This window comes from Rosa rugosa, chromosome 2, assembly GCF_958449725.1.
Source record: "Rosa rugosa chromosome 2, drRosRugo1.1, whole genome shotgun sequence".
NCBI lineage: Eukaryota > Viridiplantae > Streptophyta > Magnoliopsida > Rosales > Rosaceae > Rosa > Rosa rugosa.
Genome location: NC_084821.1, coordinates 36,297,643 through 36,323,042, shown reverse-complemented (window position 1 = coordinate 36,323,042; position 25,400 = coordinate 36,297,643). Strand labels below are relative to the sequence as shown.

Here is a 25,400-nt window from a genome sequence, read left to right as displayed (position 1 = left end):
ATATAAAAAGGGTTAATGATAAAAAAGGTCATTCTGAAGTACTTTATTATAATTCAGGATGCACAAATATCCCCATGATAATTAAGGTCACCTATTAACAACCTGACACTGAAAATACAAATAATTACAAAAACTGCCACTGAAAGCACTCACTTCAAGACGCTAGGCCTCTCCAATTTCACATTCGACAGTTGCAGTTTGCAATTTCGTCCCCTCCGATCTCGTTTCCGCCGCCGCCTCCAGTTGGTCCTCCCTCCACAAGTACGCCTTTTTCTCCTTTTTTTTTCACTCACTCGTTCAGATCTGTTAATCGAAATCCTTCTAATTTCTGAATTCCTTTCTCATTTCATCTTCGTCGATTAAGAATCCTCTGTTTTTAAGTTTTCTTTTCGATGCAAAGCTCGTTCACTTTCATAGATTTTTTCTTCTGCCTTTTCAAATATGTTAAGCTTTTTGCTTCCTTGCTCTGTGTGATTTTCTTTTTGATGATGACAATGATGTGTTTCTTTGTTATAGGCAATTAGTTCATTTTGGCTGCAATTGATGGTGTGTTTTGGCCTCCTCCACTCCGGCGTCCTCTTCGAGAATTCCAATTTCGTTCGAGCTCGGACCCGATGACAATTACTGCCTCCAATCAGAGCCCTCCTCCAGCCAAATTCACCAACCACTGCCGCCAGCTTCCGATTGACTTTGGCGTTTTACCATGGTTGTGTTCTTTTTGGCGATCGACTGCTCTTCTCTCTTCACATCTTGAAGCTTTTCACCAAAACCAGAAGCAGGTTGCTATAATAATATGTGTTGCATGAAGGGACATATGTTTTAGAAGAAAATAATTTGAGTATTAATCTTCAGTTGACTCATTTTCCATGCTTAATGATCATTGGAGTCCACATCCTCTCTTGTAAGTGGAAGGGGAAGAAAGTTTCTTGATTCCTAGCCTCACTAGTATAGATAGTCTATTCCTGAGGCCTTATTGGTGTGATCCCTGAAGTTTCTATTATTTTCTCTTTATCTGTGCTTGTTTTTTGAACATGCAGGTTATTAGCAAGCTTGAACGCCGCACTGTTGCCTACCATGAGTCAGGGCATGCATTGTTGGTGAACTAACTGGCTTCCATCTGTACTTTATAGGTACCAATCAGGTCAGACATCTTCTTGGTATATTTGTTGGTTTAGCATGAATTGCTATCTACATTACTCTAGTTGGATTTGTTTTATCATTTGTGAGAAAGGACGGACTTTAGGTCTAGTTATAGTAAAATGGTCCATAAAGTATCAGGGCCATGACTAAAGTGGTAGTACTAATTCCGTAAGTGTCTCACATGCTCTTGATGAACTTGACTAATGGAAAAATTGTATTTGTCGGCTTCTTAAATTATTCTCGTTATCATTTTTCAGGTGACATTCCTCGAATCAAGAGATAGACTTGGTGGCCGGTTTCATACTGATTGCTCATTTGGTTGTCCAGTAGATATGGGAGCATCATGGTAAATTTATCTCTTGTTTACTTTTATTATAGTTTGGTTTGTACGTAGTTGCATGTTTCATAAACAAATCCTCATGATTAGTGTTTCATAAACAAATCCTCATGAGTAGTGATGTGGTTATGTACTTTTCCCAGCCCTACATCACTCTTCACATTTTGATGAATTTGTGGCAGGTAAGGTAAAGTAGATTGATTATCTTGTTTGTTGGGCATGGGAAGTAAAACTAAATTATATGACACTTATATCTAATGCACGAATGCCTAATTTCATGTTGCTACCATATTGTTTAAAGTGTGCAGTGAAGCAAGAGCACAACCCAATTCCCTAAAAGCAAGAACATGGAAGCTTTTAAAGAGCTTGTCTCCACCTGTAATGGCTGCAGCTCTGCTCTTATCTCCAATCTTCATTACTCCTGATAATCACACTCTTGCTAGGTTTAGCTTCGTTCAGTATGTAATACTTGTTTCAGTTTCAATTTGATGAATGTTTAGTTGTAGACAAATAAAATTGTGCTTGTTGCTTTAGTGGGTAAATTTGTATTTTAGCATCAGAACCTTTTTTGGATTAGATTTTCAGTTGAAGCTCGAGTTTCTGTGCTTTGAGGGTGTCATTTTTTGCTTCATAATCAAATTGGTGAAAATCCCTCCCCTATTACTATTGCTATCATATGTTAGGAGTTGCTTCCAGTTTTCAGGTATCGCAAATGAATGGAAAGAATTGGATATTTTGAGCCACTTTTGTGTGGGTGATTTTCATCTTGATTGATAAATACTATTGTTATACACATTGCATGTCACTGTCATGCACGTCACTAACCAATTATTAACCAAGTCACATTGCATGTCACTGTTATACACGTCACTGACCAAGTCACTGGCTAGTGAAGTCATTGGCCAGCTCAAGCGCCTAGTTACTATTAACCTCATCAAGTCATACGAAAAGTCACTTATTATGTCACTGTCAATCACTAGTAAAGTCACTGTTAACTACAAGTTACTGGCAAAGTTATTGACTATGTCATTGTCAATCCCTGGCCAAGTCACTATCAATCCTTGATCAAGTCACTAACTAAGTAACTGACCATGTCACTAACCAAGTAACTGTCAGAAGCCAAGTCACTATTAATCACATGTCGCTAATTAAGTAACTGACCATGTCACTAACCAAGTAACTGTCAGTAGCCAAGTCACTGTTAATCACATGTCACTAACTAAGTAACTGACCATGTCACTAACCAAGTAACTGTCAGTAGCCAAGTCACTGTTAATCACATGTCACTAACTAAGTAACTGACCATGTCACTAACCAAGTAAGTAACTGACCAAGTAACTGTCAGAAGCCAAGTCACATATTAATAGCCAAGTCACTGTTAATCACATGTCACTAATTAAGTAACTGACCATGTCACTAACCAAGTAACTGTCAATAGACAAGTCACAAGTTAATAGCCAAGTCACTGTTAATCACATGTCACTAACTAAGTAACTGACCATGTCACTAACCAAGTAAGTAACTGACAATGTCACTAACCAAGTAACTGTCAGAAGCCAAGTCACATGTTAATAGCCAAGTCATTGTTAATCACATGTCACTAATTAAGTAACTGACCATGTCACTAACCAAGTAACTGTCAGTAGCCAAGTCACAAGTTGATAGACAAGTCACTATTAATCACATGTCACTAACTAAGTAACTGACCGTGTCACTAACCAAGTAACTGTCAGTAGCCAAGTCACAAGTTAATAGCCAATTAAGTCACTGTTAATCACATGTCACTAACTAAGTAACTGACCATGTCACTAACCAAGTAACTGTCAGAAGCCACTGTTACTGGTCAAAGTCACTGGCCAAGTTACTGGTGTTGCCTCAAAGTTCAGTTCTCGGTGGTACATACTATCAATCCATATAATTGCCACCAAATATAGAATTCAAATAACTAACTACTGAAACAATGTCTGACATGAATGTAGACTAAAATCAAACGTGAAACTATACAACTCAATGAAATACTATCATCACTCACATCAAAGGAATGCCAGTCCATTATATTGTGAAATGAAAAGGGCACAGGCAAGAGCTACTCTCATTCTCCATGCTCCAGAAAATGTTTTAGTTACTTTTTGCTGCATCTCTGGAGAGTAACTAAAACCCTGTAAAATTCCTCGTCAATAATAATCAGAAAATAATAAGTTGAAATTCCATACATCGTGCACCCAAATGATAAGCACACGTCCATAACATCTTATCCATAGAGTATTAATCATTTGCTACTACAATAAAAGTATATTTTCCTCTTGTATAACTTAAATGAATAACCGAGTTTTAGTAGTGTATATTGACAGATACTCGGAGAGTGATGAATATATAGTAATATACAGATAGTGACTGAACTAACTAATATCTTATTGGGGAAGAAATAATAAGGCTTAACAATATATCTGAGCTTTCAACTTAATCATCCGACAACAATGCATCCTTTTAATGTTATGCCTACTGTTTGGACCCAAAATGAACATTTTGGCCTGACAAGGCATGTGTTGGAGAAATTGAGCCAATGTCAGTGGCTCAAGCTATATATTGTCGACAAAGCTCGAAATATATATTTAGAGGCTAAATAAAGCCTACTATGGAAGCATAGAAGCATGAAAAGTTAACTTTAGCACATTTTCCTACTTCGGCTAGGAGAAACCGAGCTAAACAGAAGGAGCGGCCGCCTGACCAAATAAACTCTAAATGAGCTGAAACTCTGCAGATCCATTCTAGACAGCCCGAGGATCATTTCTTATGAAGAGTCCCAGAGCTAGTTTTGAGTTGAAGGCCTTCAAACAATCCGTCCAATTCTCTGCAGAAGCAAAACTGGAAAACTGGACCTGTAAGAGGTCCAGCAGCATTTCCGGCCCAACCACATGGAAGAAAGCTCTGAAATTTGGTCAGCATGATCTAGATTCATAGTGGAACATTTTTTATGAAGACATCATGGCCAGAATCTGAATTTCTGATGGAGATATACATGAAGGAATAAAGAAGCCGAAAGTGCTTCGTTATCTCCCAAATTCATCATTCCTATTAGTGCTCCACCTCCATCTCCACCTCCCTTATCTCCCAAATTCATCATTCCTATTAGTGCTCCACCTACACCTCCACCTCCCTTATCTCCAATTAGTGCTCCACTTTCATTTGTTTAATGCCAAAGTAGTTGGCATGGTAGCCTATAAATAGAGGTTACATTGAAACACAATTCACACATTCACATTCAACAACAACATCTCTAAGATGATCTAAGTTCTCTCTAGAGCAAACCTCTCTAAGAGCAACTCCTCTCCTTCTCTTTCTCTTACCGGTGATCACACTCCTAGTCCTAGTCTTCTCAGAAGCCGACTTTCAGTGCCACCAAACCCTCTGTGAACGTGCTTCGGTCCTAGTCTCCTCGGGAGCCGACGGTAGTGCCGCGACCACAACGGTTACAGAACCAGCCAAGCAAGGGTAACGCCCTAGCAACCCAGCCAAGCTAAAGTCACGCTTTAGCAAGTTCTCTCTACTTCCCGGTGGTTCTCGCTCTACTCGATCTACAACATCGAGTATCGATTTGGTGACGCAAGAAGATTAGCAAAAGTCCTCACCACGAGGCACAAAGAATCCCACGACGAGGTTGGTGCTCTCCTCGTCCACAATTGCTTGAAAGAAGTCAGGTCAAGGGACACCCCCGACGACCGCACCCTAACGGTGCTGGCACGCCCGCGCAGAAAAGAGACTGTTGACCAGCTGCAGCAAAATTGGAAACAAACATTTTGGCACGCCCAGTGGGACCAGTGGGACCACATAAGAAGTTTTTTCTCTTGAAGCACATTCAACCACCGGGCTTCAAAACAAACATTTTGGCACGCCCAGTGGGACTATACTAGAGTCTTTTTTTCGTCATCATTGAGATGCCAGGGGAAAATCTTTACCAAAAGAAATTCCTAAAGTGAATTGATGGACAATGTTGCCACCATTGGCGATACCGCCATTAATGATGAGTTTATGCCTATTCCCATCCCAGAGGGGGCAAGCATTGATGAACAGCTCGCGATCATCATGGCCAACATCGAGAGGAATAAAGAAAAGCAAGCCAGGGACATGGCCATTTTGATCGCAAAAACAAAGCAGAGGTTTCGCGATTGGGACCTAGAAATTGAGCAGAACGCTCGAGAAGAGGTCATTTATGAGGCTGATTTGCCTATAGGTGGCAATCAACCTAATGCCCTCACTGGTGAATCACAGCCTTACATAGAGGCTACTTATGGAGAATGTCATCAACAAGATTGTTCTTCAGACAAGAAAATTGTCTCTGAACAAATATCTGATGTCTCCACTGATCAAGCCAAATATGTGGCTACTGATCAGATGCATGGGGGGCAAGATATGGCCCATGATCATCCCTTTGATCAAGAGAAGTTGGCGACAGTTGGCGACAAAGCCAATCTTGGGACACCGTCATCTTCCAAATTACAATTGGAGATCATGTCTCGTCAACCAACAAAGATACTTGGGGGGCAAGAATACCCCTCTCACGAGCCAAATTCCTCCAAATTCTTCAACGAGAAGTATCTTTGTTCTTTTTCTACAAGCTCTCATAGGAGGGATTTTTACCCTACAAATTTTGATACATCGGAGCTTGGAGTGAAGCATAGATGGCCTCCCCCGTGGCCTTCTGGAGGTTAGCCAAATATAGTGCTGCTAACTTCTTTCTTTGTTTTTAAATTTCCTGTCAATTTTCAGTTTTCATTTTTATTTTCGTCATTTGTGAATCATAACGGAATAGGTGAAGTCTCTTTTGTTAATATTGGCCTAAACTCCTTATTGGTGCCTAGTTCAGGTCCCTTAAGGTTAAGAGCGGCTTTTATTAACACTTGTTGAACTGTCTTCACACTTATGACCTTTCTCATCTTAGTAAGTATAGCCTATGTGAAATGGTGTCTAGAAAGGGGACAACGTTCATGACAGGTTCTTGAATCCAGAAGTGCGTGCAAATGGGCCTAAACCACTATGTGGGAGTAGCTCATGCCAAAATGGATTCTGCCTCTCTTGTTCGCCCTCCCCCACCTGGCCATTTCAGTAAGGTTGCCCAAATGATTTGAAAGAAATTTGTGTCTAGGCGACTATACTTGGGCCGCATGTCTAAACCTTGATTCACATTGTCTTATTGAATTCATATATATATATATATATATAAATAAAATAAAAATAAAAAAATATATAATAATAAAAAAAAAAAAATTTAAAAAGTCATAAATACAACTCTTAGGGGGCAATTCTAAGTGTTCCTACACTCGCAAAGCTACTAAGCCGAGTCAGCGGCTCCAGAAACTTTTTCCAGCTTTGCCCTCGCAGGAAAGGCTGAGCTCAAGGGAAATGTGAGAACCACCACCGTGACCGCCACCTCCATCGGAAGTAGTCTTCATGTTACCAAAGATGTCCTCACCATGCATGGGGAACAGAGGAAGGGTTTCAATCTCCATGTTCATAGATCCATAACCACCATAGTTCCCCATCTGCCCGTTAAAAGCAATCACACCAGCTGAAGAAGCAGAAGCAGATGCAGAAGATCCGAAGTTAATATACTGATCCTCAGGTTTCCAATTGGTACCATTGTCATCACCAACAATCCCTGATCTTTGCATGGGCACATGAACATCCAAAGTGGACCTCTTCTTCCGCTTCTCCCGAGCCCTTTGGTTCACGAACCAAAAATAGATGTTCTTGAACTCGATCTTGGCGTACCATTTCAGCTGGAGACAGATCCTCTGAATCTGCTCTATAGTTGGGGACCTAACTCCCTTATTGTAGAAAAGCTCCTTAAGGATTCTTATCTGATCTGTAGTGGGATTCCACCTGTTCCGCCTACAAAGCATGTTAGCACTACTCCCGGCTGCTTTGTTGCTTCCTCCATCCTCGGTTGGTTCCTGGGTTTGTGGTTCCATTGGTGATGGATTGAGAGAATGCGAGAATTGAAGAGTGATGATGATGAGTAATTGCTGTTAGAAATATTCGAGTTGATGATATGATTTTGGGATTGGAAATTTGGGTTTATAATGTGGAGGAAGATATAGGCATGCAAATATCCACCCTTGGCCGATAGTCTCGGAAAAGCATTTCCACCTGCTGGATGGTTAAAGAGTCAAACCGATGTCAGTAAAGCGTGATTAAAGTTGCCTTAAATCTCGGAAAAGAATGGATTATTGGCACGAGGGAACCGAACGGTTTCCGAGGAGGTAACTGTTCTTTTCACGAGATTATTTTTCATGACTGTTGTTTTTCAACGAGTGATTAATGCCTTAAATCTCGGAAAAGAAGGGATTATTGACGTGTAAGGAGACCGAACAGTTTTCGAGGGGGCCTACAGAGATTGGCCCATGAAGCTCAATTTCAAGCAAAGTTCCTCCACGCGGAGATTCGCCGCAATAGCACTAGCTTCGGCCTGAGTGGCCCGTTCTCTGAGATGGGCCAGGTTGCGGCCCATTTCTTCAGAAGCAGCTAGAGGTTCATCGAGTTGGGCTTCTTCTGTAGCAATCGCGTTTTCAACAAAGGCTAAACCTGTATGGAGGTCCTCGATCCGAAGTTTGAAGTCGGACCTTTGGATTTGTAGTTCCCGCAGGCGGTTGGTTCGCTCATTTAAAATACCGCGAGAGATGTCCATTTCTCGAGAGAGGCTATTCAAAGCCTCTCGAGTGTCGTGAGCCTGGGCGTTCGCGGCCGGTTGACGTTGGCGGGCCTCACCAAGTTCATTCAGCAGATCGTCAATGGCACTAAATTGCTGCAGGGTCAATGCCTTCTCCTGGCAAAGATACCTTAGGGCTTCCAAGACTCGCGAGAGGATGTCAGTCTCCAATACCTGAGGACCCAGATGTTCGTGAAGCACCATCTTAGCCTCATCCACAGCAGAAGGAGGAGTTACCTCTAACACCCTCATCAATCTCTCGAATCTGGTAGGAGGCGGCGGAGGCGCCACAGGATCACGAACCACCAATGCAAAAGGGTGGACAACTTCCTCAGTTTCTTCATCTTCAATAGGTTGGTCTGTCCCTTCAGCCGTGGGAGAATCTGGAAACTCAACTCGCGGCTCACCATGGGCAAGTGGAGCAGATTTAAGCACAGGGCCCTCGGCTTCGACGGTTGTCTCATTTATTCGCAAGACTTGGGGGGCACCACCACCGTCAGTATCATTTTTCATCTCTTGGGCGACTGTCCGACCGATAGGACCCTCAGCGTTTGTAGCCACCTCCTCGGTACAAACAGAATCCTGGTTAGATTCAGAAATGTCAGAGAGTGGGGTTGGATCAAAAGGGAAATGGAAAGCATTGGCCAACAGTGGCTTACCTCTCGAGTTGTCGGGTCAATATCTGGTACGTGGTCACCAAGAGGAAGAGGCCTCACTTCATTCACCTCTTAGACCTTTAGTGCCGCGAGAATCTCTGTCGTCATCAGTTCCTCATAAGCGGCAGAATCCTCAGAGTGGCTTTCCACACTTTCATGCTCCGAGGAGTCGTCATCGGAGATCGTTATTAGAATGGTAGGACCTTGCAGATGCTCTGTAGATGTGGGAGACGGAAGAGGCGCCACGGGGTTAGTTGATGCTTGAACTAGCGAGAGAGTTGGCTTTTCTGCAGTGGCTGAGGGTCCAGCCTCGCTCAGGCGAGAGGGATTAGTGGTCCTTTGACGGACCTGTCAAAAGATACATAGTGAAGATCCTGCCCAGATTCTAAAATTTAAAAAGGATAAGACGGGGTCGGAGTTTACCAATCGCATTCCCAGAGGTTCGTCATCTTCAAAACTCTCTTCGACGAATTGAGCTCGATCGCGTTTGCAAGCAAAGACAGCAGTGACCTGTACGAGAAAAGAGTCATAACTCAAAAAGGGGGGAAGCACCAAATATACAAGTTTGGGATCATTCTTAACTAAATTACCTCAGCGGGATCTTCATCATGCGAAGACTCTCCCTCAGAAGTCTCCTCTGCTATTGCCTTTTGTTTCCCCGCCTGAACAGAGGCTATCCTGCTCCAGGTAGTTTGCTGCAAAACACACTCAGGAATAAGAGCGGGAAAATCAACACAAGGAAAAAGAATGGTGAAGAAAGACAAAAACTTACTGTTGCCCTAGGCTCGTGGATTTGTATCCCTGGACGCAATGAGCGAGAAGGTAGAATAGGTCGCGGGGGTTGTGCTGCAGGGTTGGAGAAGCGCTCAAGAATCTTGCGGTCCTCCGGACCAGGACTACTCATGCCACGAAAGATCAGGACGAAGAGTTCGTCATGTGGCAGGTCCCAACAGTTCACGGACACTTCTTTCCACCAATCAGCATAATCATCGTCGACATCGTTGAGGGGGTACAGCGCTCTGACCCAAGGGGGAATCACTATCAAAGTAAACTGACTCTGAAAGGGGGCAGACCCAGGTGGGGCTAATCTCCGCCAAGAGGTGTAGTAATTGGCAGAATCAACCAGAGGCCAGGGTACCAACTGGGCCAACCCAAATTGGCGTGCAAAATGGTTAGGGGCATAGAGCTCATAACTTACGCGTTCAGTGGCAAGACGAATATCCAAGCAGGAGATGGCGCGACGAAAGGCCAGGAAGGCTCTTTCGCTATGATCCCGTCCACTGGGCAGAAAGCCATCATCAAGGGGAGGAGGGAATCGCCTAGAAAGGACTATTTTTGGGTCCGGCATCTCTCCCAGCAAGTACAAGTAAATAAAACACTCGGAGTAGGGTGGAGCTCGATACCTTACGTTGCGGCAAAGCCAGTTCCCCAAAAGGGAATCAACTGGAGGTTCCTTTGGAATATCACCGCGACGGAAGAGAGGGAAATAAATCTGCAGCCAAAAGGCAAGGATCCAGAAGGGGCCACTAATTTCGGTATCAAATGGGCGCATTACGGCTCTATAAAGGGAGCGATATAACGCACCCAATACAGGTTGCCCAAGGCCAACACAAATACCATTGTAGAGAGCAGTGGCCAGAGAATTCCAAGGTCCAGTAGGTTTGTTGGAAGAAGTGCAAAAGATAAATTTGCAAAGCCAGAATTCCAGGAATGCGATACCTCCTGTATGGTCACGCCGGGTGCAGTAATATTTGCGCCAGGATGGGTAGGATCTGCTGTGATGCCCTCGACCAGCCATATCCATTCTCAAAGAAAATTGAGTGCCATCAAACTGACCATGCACATAGGGGTCAAAGTCAATGGGCAACCCCGTGATGGTAAGAACATCCAGCAGAGTTATGCTCATCTGCCCAAACCGGAAATCGAATGTATTGCTGGAGGTGTTCCAGAAGCAAAGAGCGGCAGCTAGCGGTGCAGGGCTAGTATTATTGGGAAGACAGAAGCATAGATCGATGGTTTGGGTGATACCCACCGCATCCCATCGGGCCAAATCTCTCGCTCGATTCTCCTGATACCAAATATTTTCCTCGGGAGCGACGGTAGGCCAGTAGCCCACTTTCCTCCTTGGTCCCCAACTGCTAAAATCACCAAGCACCTGCCGAAGAGCCGCTATGGGACCGCGGATGGGAAGCCCATAATAGGCCATAGCATCATCTGGCAAACGATAGCGAGGTGTGGGACCCAGACTCGCTTGACTATCACCGCCACCAAAGCCCATCAGTCGACTTCTCTCCTCTCCATTCTGACTTCTACATCGAACACTCATGTTAGTTCGCCAGGCGAATGTGGCTTTCTCAGTGATTTCATCTGCCTGATCGATAACGAATGGTTTCTTGGATGCCATTTCTAGGTCGCAAGGAATACTTCTCCAATACGCTTTGATTTATAGCTCAAATATGTTTGGAGATTAATTTATTAGTTGGGTCAGTGAGTGGCCCTAGTTGATAATTAATGAGTCATTATTCCATCTTGAGAATCGCATCTAAGGCGACAGTGAAGATACTTCTCCAATACGCTTTGATTTATAGCTCAAATATGTTTGGAGATTAATTTATTAGTTGGGCCAGTGAGTGGTCCTAGTTGATAATTAATGAGTCATTATTCCATCTTGAGAATCGCATCTAAGGCGACAGTGAAGATATTCCACCTTTTCCTATCACCGCAGGGCCAGCATAGTGGCCTGATGTTTTTTAAAACATGATTAAAACCGATGCGGTTTTAGATGCTAAAGTTGCAGCAAAATATGGTGGTTTCAATTGGTCACACGTCATGATGACGATAGCCATGATCCAATCATCCTCTTTGGCATAAGACTCGCGAAGGATTAAATGAAAGCAAACAGTTTGCTATTTTGCATCTTATTTCGCCAAGTACTATAAGCCTTGATCTAGCCAGGAAAGCGGCTCCAACACCTACATTTGAAAAAATCAACAGAGAGCCAGCAAACAAGGCAGATACTTGTTGCTATACACATGGCGAAGCTACCACCAAGGAAGAGAAGGATCCTCATTCGCGATCAAAAGCAGTCTCCTTCGCATAGGGGGCACGCTAAAGTTTTGATTGCCTGCAACCTGCCCAAGTTTCGCTAGATCCATGGGGGGCAATAAAGTTGGCAAAGGAAGCATCAGTTCATAACAAAGGCAATCCAGATTGTGGCATTCAAGCTTTATGGCCTATTTAGAGGCCTATATGGAATCAGTCAAGTATTATCAGTCAAGCCAATACAAGTGGCTTTGGAGCAACAAAATTATACGAGCAGTGCTGATTCAAGACCTCTTCAGTCAAGACGAAGACCTTTGACTTCGAGGTCTGGGGGGCAATGTTTGGACCCAAAATGAACATTTTGGCCTGACAAGGCATGTGTTGGAGAAATTGAGCCAATGTCAGTGGCTCAAGCTATATATTGTCGACAAGCTCGAAATATATATTTAGAGGCTAAATAAAGCCTACTATGGAAGCATAGAAGCATGAAAAGTTAACTTTAGCACATTTTCCTACTTCGGCTAGGAGAAACCGAGCTAAACAGAAGGAGCGGCCGCCTGACCAAATAAACTCTAAATGAGCTGAAACTCTGCAGATCCATTCTAGACAGCCCGAGGATCATTTCTTATGAAGAGTCCCAGAGCTAGTTTTGAGTTGAAGGCCTTCAAACAATCCGTCCAATTCTCTGCAGAAGCAAAACTGGAAAACTGGACCTGTAAGAGGTCCAGCAGCATTTCCGGCCCAACCACATGGAAGAAAGCTCTGAAATTTGGTCAGCATGATCTAGATTCATAGTGGAACATTTTTTATGAAGACATCATGGCCAGAATCTGAATTTCTGATGGAGATATACATGAAGGAATAAAGGAGCCGAAAGTGCTTCCTTATCTCCCAAATTCATCATTCCTATTAGTGCTCCACCTCCATCTCCACCTCCCTTATCTCCCAAATTCATCATTCCTATTAGTGCTCCACCTACACCTCCACCTCCCTTATCTCCAATTAGTGCTCCACTTTCATTTGTTTAATGCCAAAGTAGTTGGCATGGTAGCCTATAAATAGAGGTTACATTGAAACACAATTTACACATTCACATTCAACAACAACATCTCTAAGATGATCTAAGTTCTCTCTAGAGCAAACCTCTCTAAGAGCAACTCCTCTCCTTCTCTTTCTCTTACCGGTGATCACACTCCTAGTCCTAGTCTTCTCAGAAGCCGACTTTCAGTGCCACCAAACCCTCTGTCAACGTGCTTCGGTCCTAGTCTCCTCGGGAGCCGACGGTAGTGCCGCGACCACAACGGTTACAGAACCAGCCAAGCAAGGGTAACGCCCTAGCAACCCAGCCAAGCTAAAGTCACGCTTTAGCAAGTTCTCTCTACTTCCCGGTGGTTCTCGCTCTGCTCGATCTACAACATCGAGTATCGATTTGGTGACGCAAGAAGATTAGCAAAAGTCCTCACCACGAGGCACAAAGAATCCCACGACGAGGTTGGTGCTCTCCTCGTCCACAATTGCTTGAAAGAAGTCAGGTCAAGGGACACCCCCGACGACCGCACCCGAACGGTGCTGGCACGCCCGCGCAGAAAAGAGACTGTTGACCAGCTGCAGCAAAATTGGAGCCAAACACCTACCTAACTATATGAAGCTCAAGTCAACAAGACATGCAATCGTTTCTTCCAATTTACAGCTGCTCCTAACATATAAAGGATGAAGTCTAGGCATTAGCATACAAAAAGAAAAAGATGGTTTCTAGATATTACCAAATCAAATTAGTGATAAAAATTCTTGAAAAATAGATGTTACAAAATAGTATAGTTCACGGGCATTGACTTATATATCAGTCCATATGTTTTACCCAAAACTCAGAATGAAAGCAGAGTAAAGAAGACAACCATGGTGTAGCTTGAAAGTAAGTATTGGCTTAAAAAGGGGAAAGGGGACTGTCATTGCATTAACTAAATCCTATATTTTGTCCTTCTGAAACAAACTCTAAATATATCAAAGCCATACTGAAGTCAGCACTAAAGAAACAAATGAGTACTTACTTTCAGTTTAAACCATCCGAGCATTCCACGTCTTCTGTTTCTTTTGTAATCCTTGACCAACTCATCAAGATTAGTGATATCATCTCTTCCTTCCACTGAAAGCTCGGAAGCATGACTTAGAGCATCATCATCAATCACATATTCCCGTTTTTTATCAGGCAGATATGCTAGCTGCATTGAAAATGGGTCAATTAGTAACCTAACGAGGAAGATCACAGGAGTGGTTTACAGTTTATAGTTTGAGAAATCCAAATCATAAAACAAGTTCTCACTCAAAACAAAATTCAATGAATCTGTAATCCATCCTAACTGCTGAAATACTAGACCACCCACCTCATCTTCCCCAAATGGGTCAATTTTAACTACTGGATTGTTATAAAAATTAAATGATATGCAGTTTTGCTAACAGACTCAATGTTACATGTACTTTCATACATGAATGTGTTTTTGTGATTCCAACTTGCCAACATTCTAGGAATATCATAAAACTAGCTAGCCTCATCAAATGGGTACGTGAACTTCTGGAGTTGATGCATCTAAATTTTGAGAGTAGTCCTTTATTTTTTACTGTTTACACACACTACTTGAAGAATACTAAAAACAAAAGCCAAACCAGTAGAGAGGAGGACACCGTGGGTTGCAGCACGCGTTCTCGAATCCTTGATCTTGATGCAATCTTTGGCATCCACTCCAGCTTCTACTCCCAAATCCATGAAAACAAACGCAAAATATCAACAAATTAGCATCGAAACAAAAGAAACAGCAACAGAAACAAAATTAACATGTGGAACGCATAAAAATGGTTCAAGAAATTAAAGGAAAAATAGGTCTGCAATTGAAAATTGAGAGGACTCACCGACACTGGAGAAGCCGACGCCGCGGTGTTTCTTAGGCTAGAAGAGTGTCGTCAACAGGGGGTCCTTTCTTCTGGCCCATTGTTAATAGGCGCAAACGACATCGACTTTGGAGACGGCGAGGGGGTCGATGGAGAGTCGGAGAGTAGCGTGGGGAGGAGAGAGAGAACTGATCTGGTTTTTTGTGAAATTGAAACACAAATCGGGTAGGCTACTAATAGGGGTAAAATCGGAAACGAAAATATCATAAACTGACCTTTTTTAACATTACCTCATTATTAACAAGGACTAAATTAATATTACTAACAATTCATGATGGACCTTTTTATCAAGTGGGAAACTAGGTGACATTTTTATCATTTCATATTCTAATTTGACCTTTTCCATAATTTCCCTATATAGGGATATATATATATATATTCTAAATGTCGGTTGACCAATTCGATTGGATTCGAAAATATGGTGAAATTGGCTAAATTTTTTACCACACTCATAATTTATTGTAATAAACTCATCCAACGGTCGGTTTTTCCATTTTATTTGAATTGATAGGGGTTGCTCTTAGGAGTGTGATATATAAATATAGGTTTATAAGAGTAACTATGTTTGACCTAGTTGATCGAATTCGAAACGATAACCAAATTTGCTAGATTTTTTACAACCACCATAAAATATTACAATCTCTCAATCGAGCGGTTGGTTTCTCCAAATTCATCTTCCACTTCATGGTTGTTTTAGAATGGACCTCAACAATTTAAATGCAATGTATAAGTCATACAACTTTAGGAAGAAAATTGGTATAGGCCAATGTGTTTGTAATTAAAATTAATTTTTTTTTATCTTATGTCCATGCACATCCATCGATGGAATATATACAAACGTGATGTGAAAAAATAAGCACGTTTCGCGGTTGTCACGCCATCGGTCAACCAAGAAAACATATAAGTGACTACGGTTGACCAATCCGATCGAATTCGAAAATATGGTGAAATTGGCTAAATTTTTTATCACACTCATAATTTATTGTAATAAACTCATCCAACGGTCGGTTTTTTCATTTTCTTTGAATTGATAGGGGTTGCTCTTTGGAGTGTATGATATATAAATATAGGTTTATACGAGTAACTACGTTTGACCTAGTTGATCGAATTCGAAACGATAACCAAATTGGCTAGATTTTTTACAACCACCATAAAATATTACAATCTCTCAATCGAGCGGTTGGTTTCTCCAAATTCATCTTCCACTTCACGGTTGTTTTAGAATGGACCTCAACAATTTAAATGCAATGTATAAGTCATACAACTTTAGGAGACAAATTAGTATAGGCCAACATATTTGTAATTAAAAATTGAAATTTTTATCTTATGTCCACACACATCCATCGATGAAATATTTACAAACGTGATGTAAAAAAATAAGCAAGTTTTGTGTTCATCACGCCATCGGTCAACCAAGAAAACATGCAAGTGACTACAGTTGACCAATCCGATCGGGTTTGAAACTATGGTGAAATTGACTAAATTTTTAACCACACTCTTATTTTATTGTAATAATCACATCCAACGGCCAGTTTTCTCATTTTCTTTGAATTGCTATATGTTGCTCTTTGGAGTGTATGATGTATAAATATAGATTTATAAAAAATTAGTGTCTTTAAAAATTTATTTATCAATAAATTAGTATCTATATATAAATAAAGATTTTTTTTTGGTACAATATAGAATTATAGATATGTTATCTTTGATTGTATTTGATCATTATCAAATGAATTTCCAAAGCTTGATTAAAAAAAAAAAATATTTGTGTCTTTAAATATTTATTTATACGTAAAGCCCGCAAGGCCCGGCCCAAAAAAGCCCGCAAGGCCAAGCCCGGCCCGGCCCGAAAAAGCCCGCAAAGCCCGCTTTATATGGACGGGCTTGGATCCGTCTATTTTTAATAAAGCCCGGCCCGCTATTATTTAAAAATATAGCAAGGCCCGGCCCGGCCAAGCCCGCTATGAATGGGCCGGGCCGGGCCCGGCCCGACCCGTTGACGACTCCTAGTGCGGACAGTACGGATTTCCCGTTTTCCCCCCACTTTTCGATCTTATTTTCACATCTTAACCGTTCAGTTTTTAGGTCCTAATGTATAGATCACCTCTGCAAAATTTCAACCAATTTGGTGATCGTTAAGGCATCCAAAACTGCAAATTACAACAATGTACACGAACGGTTCCGGTTCGACAGATTCGGTTCGTTCGTGTAAATTGCAGTTTTGGATGCCTTAACGATCACCAAATTGGCTGAAATTTTGCAGAGATGATCTATACATTAGGACCTAAAAACTGAACGGTTAAGATCAAAATATGTGATCGGAAAGTGAGTGAAAACCGGAAATCCGTACCGAAATTTCGGTACGGACGTCTGCACCTGAGAAAAATCCTATATATATATATATAACTGCACGAGCAACAAAATCAAAGTCCTGCGAATCGAGAGACAGCAACTGAAGAAGGCTCAAAACTTTAGGTACAATTTTCCTGCATCTGATGGTTTTACACATAGATAGACTTCATCACCACACAGAAAAATTTAGTACTGTTAACAACTCATGTACTCTAAAGTACTTCTTAACAACTTATAAAGTGCATGCACTTGATGAATGCTCCCAGAGTGTTGCACTTACCTCAACTAATCATATACTCCAAATGATTTTGATTTAACTATTACCTTCAGACTTAACCAAAAGGAGAAACACCTACATTCAATTCAGCAGTCACAGTAATAGTTAGAAACTCTATCAATTCTGTTATAAAGTTCGACTGATTGACATTAAAGAATGAGTATAACTGATATAGATTACTGCAACTAATTCTAATATCTCCCCCTCAGCATACTACTTCAATATGAGTCCTACAATGGTCCAGAATCTTTCATCTCCAAAATAATAACACCATATGAAAGTTATGCATGAGAATGTATAGTGACACGTTTCTCAAGTTACAACAAGACAAAATGTAGAAAAGGAGCATACATATATTACATACAGTCGTACAGATATTATTCAGCAGAAATGATAGATGAAGATACCCACCACAACTTTTCCTCCACATGAAGCGTGAAATTTGGCAGCTGAGCTGGAATCCATCATTAGTTAGTGTTATTTCAGAATCTGCACCAAGCATGCCTAAACAGAACAAAAGAAAAATCTAGACCCCAAATTTGTCCTTTATTTGCACCAATCTTATCCTAGAATATGTGCAACTGCAGTGCAGAAGATACACTACACTTTTTCTTTTCTCAATTATTTTCTTACGGGAGTTAACAGCTCTTTGATGGAATTTGAAATGATCCCCTCTACTAAGGATGTCCAAGGTACAATACAATATACCCCAAAGGTCCAAGCTGAGAAAGTGAAATGCAACAGGTCTATCAACTTGCTTCAGCCCTTGCAGGTTTGTCTCTAAATTGACATTGATGCTTAAAGGTTCCAAATCCAAGCCGACTCACCACAATACCTCATATTACATGGTTTACAGCTGCCAAGATATTCCGAGATCTCAAATGCCATTACAACATCTCAAAGCAAAATTAAAATTGAAAGCAGAGAGTAATACTCTGAATATTTGTTCTATAGCCAACTAACAGTATTTCCAATGAGAAACGTACCACAACTTGAGAGCAATTGAAATATAATGATAAATCACTCGGGCCCTTTTTTCTGGGTTCTTCATATTATCCTTTTTTCTGGGTTCTTCATATTATGTTACATACCCTCAATGCATTTCAACTAAATTTAAATAGAAGTATTACTCGCACCTTTTTAACACAGTTAATAATAACTGATATAGTTATACTGCAAAACCATTATAGTTACTATACCTTGCCATCTAAAATATCTCGAATACGTTTAATAAACATAATGAGTTGTCCCTGCATTCTGCTTGTTTACGGATCAAAGAATTGTTATTTTTTATTAGAAGAAACAAAGACTATATCAGAAGAAAATAACTATTTACAGGAGGTGGTATGGAGTTTAGTACAGAGAAAGAATCTACAAAATCTAAGAAACTCTAAGAAGCACATTCAAGAGCAAGACACCCTGAAGACAGGAAAATCAGCCTCGCTCCACAACACCAACCAATTTCAAAAATAATAGAAGAGAGGAGTAGTTCAAAGCCAACTCTGGCGGATTGCCATAAATCAGACCAAAACCGCATTCATTCCAAATCTTTTACCACTACCAACTCTGTATAATCTTAAAGAACTCCTGCTATGATCCATCAATGAAATCCAATCAACTGAAGTGGATAGAACAATGTGCTGTTACATACAAAATAAGAAGAGAATATGAAAGATTATGTCTCAAAACCGGAAATGTTACACATTCTTTGGTTACCCAAGCGACCGTTTTCATGAAGATAAACTAGAAAATATTTAAAACAAGCACAATGTGGATCCAGAAACTTTTTACTTGATTTCTTGGATAAGCCATCTTCAAGAACCTTTTCTGGGGGAAGGAGCATAATGACACAAAGTTCATGCAAAATCTTGAATATGCTTCAAGATAATGGACATAATGACATAAGTACTTCAACATTGCAATATTCAAAACCAATTTCTTTTGTTAAAAATAAATAACTGAATAGATATAAATAAATAAAATAAAAAACAATTTCTCATCCATTTGACCTAAATCTTGATATCAGTGCAAATTACTAGTATATAAGATTGAATTGTAATGCAAATTAACAATTGTTATTTCTCACACATTCTGTTTTGGATTTTTCTTTTCCTTTTTCCTTTTTTCTTATTACTAGATACAGCTGTCAAGTAGCCCATCTGAAGTACAAGGTTAGTAATAAAACAAAGTTGTAGCACCAATCCGAATTCGAACCCAACACCTATAAAACTAACCAGTAACCTCAATCATGAATTGCAGTGGTGCACCCAACAAATATTGGAACTGATTTTTGAATAGATTCCTTAAAGCAATAGAATGTGATAAGACAGTAATTATGATGATCTTGGCCCCTTCCCCCAGAATAGATAATTTTAAGAACTAAAAGAAGAAAAGGAACTGGAATCACCGATAAGCTTGTGTTGTCTAACTTGGATGAGTTCTAGGACCAAAAAAACAACAAAAAGACTGGGACAAGTTTAGTACTCAGATATAAGTCAAGTAAAGAACAACCAAACAACTTAACTCAATGCAACACTTCATCTACTTAAATATGGAACCAGCCAATATTCAATCTGCAATTAGAAAGATTCTGGTTGAAGTATGAATTTTAATTGGCAGAAGTTTCCATTAATAAGTACCAACTTAATTCCATAAAGCAAAAAGCTGCCTACATCCAAAAAGTATTTCCTAAGCTACATCACATAAACTTAGAGCAATGAAGTTTTACATCAAAAGCACAATATCCCACTAGGAAATAAATAGCATTTAAAAAATTCTAAATCTTTAGAAAGAAACAAGTAAAGTGGTTCATTGTTGACAAACCACGGTGGTCGGCCAACATCATCAATACTTATTTCTTTAAACAATACATACTACCATTTGATTATCCGCACTGAATGGTGTTGGGAATGAGAAACTTGTGTCAAGCAAAGATTTTCAGTTCATGATTGAACACAATTAACTTGGCAAACCACAATTACTCTTATTGCATTCATTAATGTTTGATTAACGGACTAACAAACAGAAATACACAATAGCTAACTAATGGAGGGAAAACAAGAACTAAGCGAAAACCGAAAAATCCTAACTCAAGATCACTATCCTTTCCCCAATATATACTAAATTTCCCTAATGGCACTGGGGATAATCACACACTTAAAATATTGACTCTACTCTTTAATGAAACAAACTCTAAATTCTTTTCCCAATAAAAAAAAAGAGGAAAAGTTGAAAAGAGTCGTTCTGAATCAATCAAGAAAACCTGTTCGTCGCCACACCGCATTGCGAACCCGTCGGAGATCTCTTCCCTTCAAGGTCCTCCCCACGCCTTCCAGAACCGAGCACGCCAGCATCGGCGAGTGAGCGGAGCTTCTGGCCACAATCTCGTGCGGCGGCAGCATCTCGCCGTCGTCGTCGTCGTCTTCCTCGTCGACGACGGCTTCCAATTCGTGTTGCTTCCTCATCGCACTGGCCAAAACCGGTATGTTCACCGGCGCCGACTGGTACTTGAGCGACAAGGAGAACGACCGGTGATGATCCTGCAGCGGCGGCGGCTTCGGAATCGTCGGAATCATCTGCGCGTAAGACGGCGAGGACGAGGAGGACGACGACGCCGAGGCCTTGTGGTAGAAGTGCGAGTTGCTCCGCGGATTCGGAGAGGAGGATTCTCGTTCGGGAAGAGCGGCGAGGATTCCGAAGCTTTCCGGCTGGGAGAAGCCCTTGTGGTGGCGGCGAGGGGTTGAGGATGCGGAGGAGGGAGGGGTGGAGTGGTTGTTGTTGCTGTTGTTGTTGTTGTTGTTGCTGTTGTGGTGGTGGTGATTGGATTCGGCGGCGAAGTCGTTGGTCCACAAGATATCGTCCTCGGTGAGCTCGTCGCCGACGTCGGTGGCGGAGCTAGGGTAGGTGCTTGGAGGAGCGTGGGGATACGCGCCGAGGAAGCGTTCGGAGGGAGAGGATTTGTTGGGGCGGTGGAGGCGAGTCGGGTTGGGAATGTCCATGTGACGGGTTCGGGTCGGGTCAGGGGAATCGCGATGTCATGAGAGAGAGAGAGAGAGAGAGAGAGAGAGAGAGAGAGGAGGTGGTGGGGGCTTTGAAAGTGAGGGGTGGGGAGTGAGAGAAGGGAGGAGAGAATGCTAAAAATGATTTACTTGGTGCAGAGAGAGGGGAGTGACGTAGCCTCAAAAGGTTTGGGATTATTTTTAGGCAAAGTTTTGGATAAGAGAGAGGCGTTTGGGACGGTGAGATAAGCGGGCGACATAATCGTCACCGTCTCACGGGAGAGCGACGTTGGGAATTTTTTTTTTAATGGTTATAAAAAATTTAAAGAGAGGAATGTTATCATACACCCTCCGCATCATAGCAGACCTACAATCTCAATCTTAAATGACTGACGCAGGACACGTACCTGTCACCACAGCCTCCAAGTATGGATTTTCACAGAAGATTTACAGATCGCGCGGCCAATAATGAATCTCATCTTTTATGGATTCATGTAGTAGACAGTGTCTTCTTCAAGATTTATTACAATCAGCATCCAATGACATCTTCAAAGCAAAAAACAAATAAAATTCACATTACAATATTCAGCAGCATGCCAATTACAGAATGCATGTATATAATATATGAAGATTACATACCCAAAGTTATATGGCAACAAAATAATCTGGCCACGCTTTACTCGTTTCGGCCTATCGGCTATTGCACGGAAGCGCTTAATTGGATTGCCACACCCAATGGAACCAATATCTGTAGCGTCCATAAATCCGGCCATGTCCACCATCTTCGATTTTTTTTCAACACGCCTTAAAGGCTAGGTAACTACAAATCAAAAATTGCAACATTAAACCATAACTTTTAGGACATGTATATACTTAAATTCCAACTAAAGCCAGTAGGTTACCTATATAGATGCATATGCAGCTGCCCAATACTCCTTCATGGTAACAAAATTATTAATATCGTATTTACTCACAAAAGTTTTGGACGCATGTCCGAAAATATTTTCATCGAAGTTGTAAACAATTGTGTTCCCATTTCTCAGTGTTTCTTTAGCCCAACTTGTCACGCCCTGAATTTTGAATAAAAAAAATTCAAATCTGAAACGCGATAACTCAACAAAACGCCCAAATGCTTAGAAATTTTTTCCATTAAAACTAAGCAACAAAATAAATTGAGTCTACAAATGTCAATACAGACTCAATCACTAAAGTCAAATATTACATCATCAAGTGTTTACATAAACTCGAAAGCATCAAAGTAAAATGTAAACGCTCACTAAGAGCATACTACAAACAGCAATACGATAACAAAATAGGTTCTGAACCTAACACTACTGCAACTACGCACCATGGTCTCAACCCTAGTTGTCCTAACCTGCAGAAATAACCCCTACACCATGGAATAGTGCACCGGGTTACAACAACAAACCCGGTAAGCTTTTTAAGGTCGTATGAGTAAACTAAAAAAAATGACTCAAACAACACATGCTTAACTATTTCTCAATTCTAAGAATAAATTAAAGCAACCCAAGTCCCTCATGGATAATAAAAGAAAGAAATCACTTGAAACTCTCTTTTAAAAACATATACTCATGAGTCGCAAGTAACTCACGTGACACCCCTATGACATACAATGGCAGACAGACTAGAGCTCTAACTGAATCGTAACCATCACCCAGCCAAAGGCTTGGTATCCCGATATATTTGCTTCTGTCACTACTATGACACCAGATCCGTAGACCGGAAACATTTAAAAAGTCTCACATGACTCGAAATGTTACACTCAACTCAATTATCACTGTGACGATAGGTCCTCAGACCGAAAACATTTAAAAAGTCCTACATGACTCAAAATGTTACACTCAACTCAAGGTACTCTTTCATAGGGCTGTAAATAGGCTCGATACAGCTCGTGTTCGACTCGTATTCGGCTCGATTTTAGCTCGTTTGGCTCGTGCTCGTAAGATAAATGAGTCGAGTATGAGCTCAATATTAGGCTCGACAAAAAAACAAGCCGAGCTTGAACAAGGATATATTCGGCTCGTCAAGCTCATGAGTAGCTTGAGTTTGTTAAACCTTGACGTTTGTTAAAACTCGACTCATGAAAATTTATAGTATAAATAAAAATATAATTTTTCTGATCTCAAATCTTTAATTCTTTTTATTACATTCCTTTTCAATTGAAAGAGAATCTGAGAATTTAAATAAAATATATTACAATAAAGTCAAAAGGGATTTGTGTGATGGTTAGACATCAAATTTTGGATTATTATTTTAAATTTTCTTTCTTCCTTTTTTATTTTTTAAATTTAAAGTCAAATGAACCCAGCCGAGCCTATTTAAGCTTGATAGTGTCCAATAAATCGAACCGAGCCGAGCCGAGCCTAGCTCGGGCTAAGAAAAATATTCAAGCCGAGCCGAGCTTGAGCCCGGAAAAAAAAATTCAAGCTTTAGCCCGGCTCGAGCTCGATAAAAAACAAATGAGCCGAACATGATCACCTTGGTATTCGCTCCAGCTCGGCTCATTTACACCCCTACTCTTTCAAAACAATATAAATCAACAATTGCATGATATATTACATCCCCGAAAAGAGTAAATGCTCAAACAATAACCTGAATAAAATTACAATTATTATACTTCTCACAATGCCACACCATCAAGATATATATTTCACGTAAATATATATATATACACACACACACACACACGCACACACACATAGTCATCCACTCAGGAATGCCACTAATACCAACTATAGTCCATAATCGCAAAACTCGAGAAAATCGTTTTTATAATAAAATCTCATTTTAACTTACCTATGCACCATAGACGATCAAGTTCATATAATTTAAAACAAATATTCATTTCCATAAAACGATTTCACAATTTATCAAATAATTCCGAATAATAAAGTAACTTCGTTCATAAATGAAACTAAAAACTAAATAGAATTTTGAAAAACAAATCAAACTAACACAACTAGAATTAAAGTAGGAATCAAATATTTTGAATTAAACTAAATTATCCCCGGCAACGGCGCCAAAAACTTGATGGAATTCCTGCAAGTATACAGGGTGGATGTAGTATAGTAATGGAAGAAAAGGGGTTGTCGTTCCCATGAGGATATTAAGTCAATTCACAATATGAAAACCTACGTTAATTAAACGAAAAACACACAAAACAATAAGCACAAATCGACTAAGACACACAATGACTCAAACTAAGACTTATGATTTTCACGGTTTTGAAAGAGTTTATGATAATGGGAAAATAACTTGAAAATAAAAACTTAAAAAGTGAATCTAAAGAAATTGAAAAGAGTTTATAATGATTAAAAGTAAGAATATGATGATGATGAGCCTAGGGTGTCGGAATCAACCACAAGCAATCTTATCTACGTTTTGAACCAACCAATGGATTCTTTCGTTTCTCCAGATGATAATTCCCGTATCTAAGTCCTTCTCAGGTACTCTAGACCATAGTTTTCCTTAAGTGCATGATTCTCTCCCTCTCGGGTAAAGGTCGTATATCCTAACTATGCAGTTTATCCTTCTCAGGTATAAATTTAACATGCAGGACTCATTACGTTTTAGAAAACAAGGAAATCAAGCAAATCATTATTCTTTCTCAAGTAATAATGTAATTTACAATTCTTAATCACATGAAGCTAATATGAATTATATTGCAGCTATGCCTCAAATTCATCTTCTGATAACTAGATGCAAAGCCCTAAAGGTCGCGAATCAATGGAACTTTAACATAAGCAACAATTCAAGCAGAGATTAAGAATTCATCTGAAAAGAAACTAATAATCCATCAATTGAATATCAAAACATGTAAACAATCATGCTAGGGCCTCATCCTAGCCCTAGGAAAGAGGTTTAGCTACTCATGTTCAAAGAAAACATAATAGAAAATCTTAAAAACATAAAAGAACTTGTTGAATGGAGA

At 40.4% G+C, this 25,400-nt stretch overlaps 2 protein-coding genes and 1 long non-coding RNA gene across 4 annotated transcripts; 1 reads left to right on the top strand and 2 right to left on the bottom strand.

The window, feature by feature from the left end:
* Window positions 1-7: 7 nt before the first annotated feature.
* Window positions 8-2,200, top strand: LOC133727987 (uncharacterized). Of its 2 annotated transcripts, none has more exons than XR_009855478.1 (5): window positions 8-261; window positions 517-779; window positions 1,038-1,130; window positions 1,398-1,486; window positions 1,779-2,200. It is a non-coding gene; the product is annotated as an uncharacterized LOC133727987 (long non-coding RNA). The 2 variants fall into 2 exon arrangements; XR_009855477.1 differs by having other exon boundaries at window positions 1,038-1,141.
* Window positions 2,201-3,353: 1,153 nt separating this feature from the next.
* Window positions 3,354-14,861, bottom strand: LOC133728712 (uncharacterized ABC transporter ATP-binding protein C29A3.09c-like). Its single transcript, XM_062156137.1, has 4 exons — window positions 14,786-14,861; window positions 14,543-14,626; window positions 13,930-14,100; window positions 3,354-3,636 (listed from the first exon to the last, which is right to left on the bottom strand). The coding sequence occupies exons 2-4, from the start codon at window positions 14,612-14,614 to the stop codon at window positions 3,511-3,513; spliced, it is 369 nt and encodes a 122-aa protein (XP_062012121.1). The 5' UTR covers window positions 14,615-14,626; window positions 14,786-14,861; the 3' UTR covers window positions 3,354-3,510.
* A 5,552-nt stretch (window positions 14,862-20,413) lies between these two features.
* On the bottom strand, window positions 20,414-21,703 carry LOC133732646 (protein S40-7-like). Its single transcript, XM_062160234.1, has one exon. The coding sequence runs from the start codon at window positions 21,446-21,448 to the stop codon at window positions 20,699-20,701; it is 750 nt and encodes a 249-aa protein (XP_062016218.1). The 5' UTR covers window positions 21,449-21,703; the 3' UTR covers window positions 20,414-20,698.
* Between the last annotated feature and the right edge of the window lie 3,697 nt (window positions 21,704-25,400).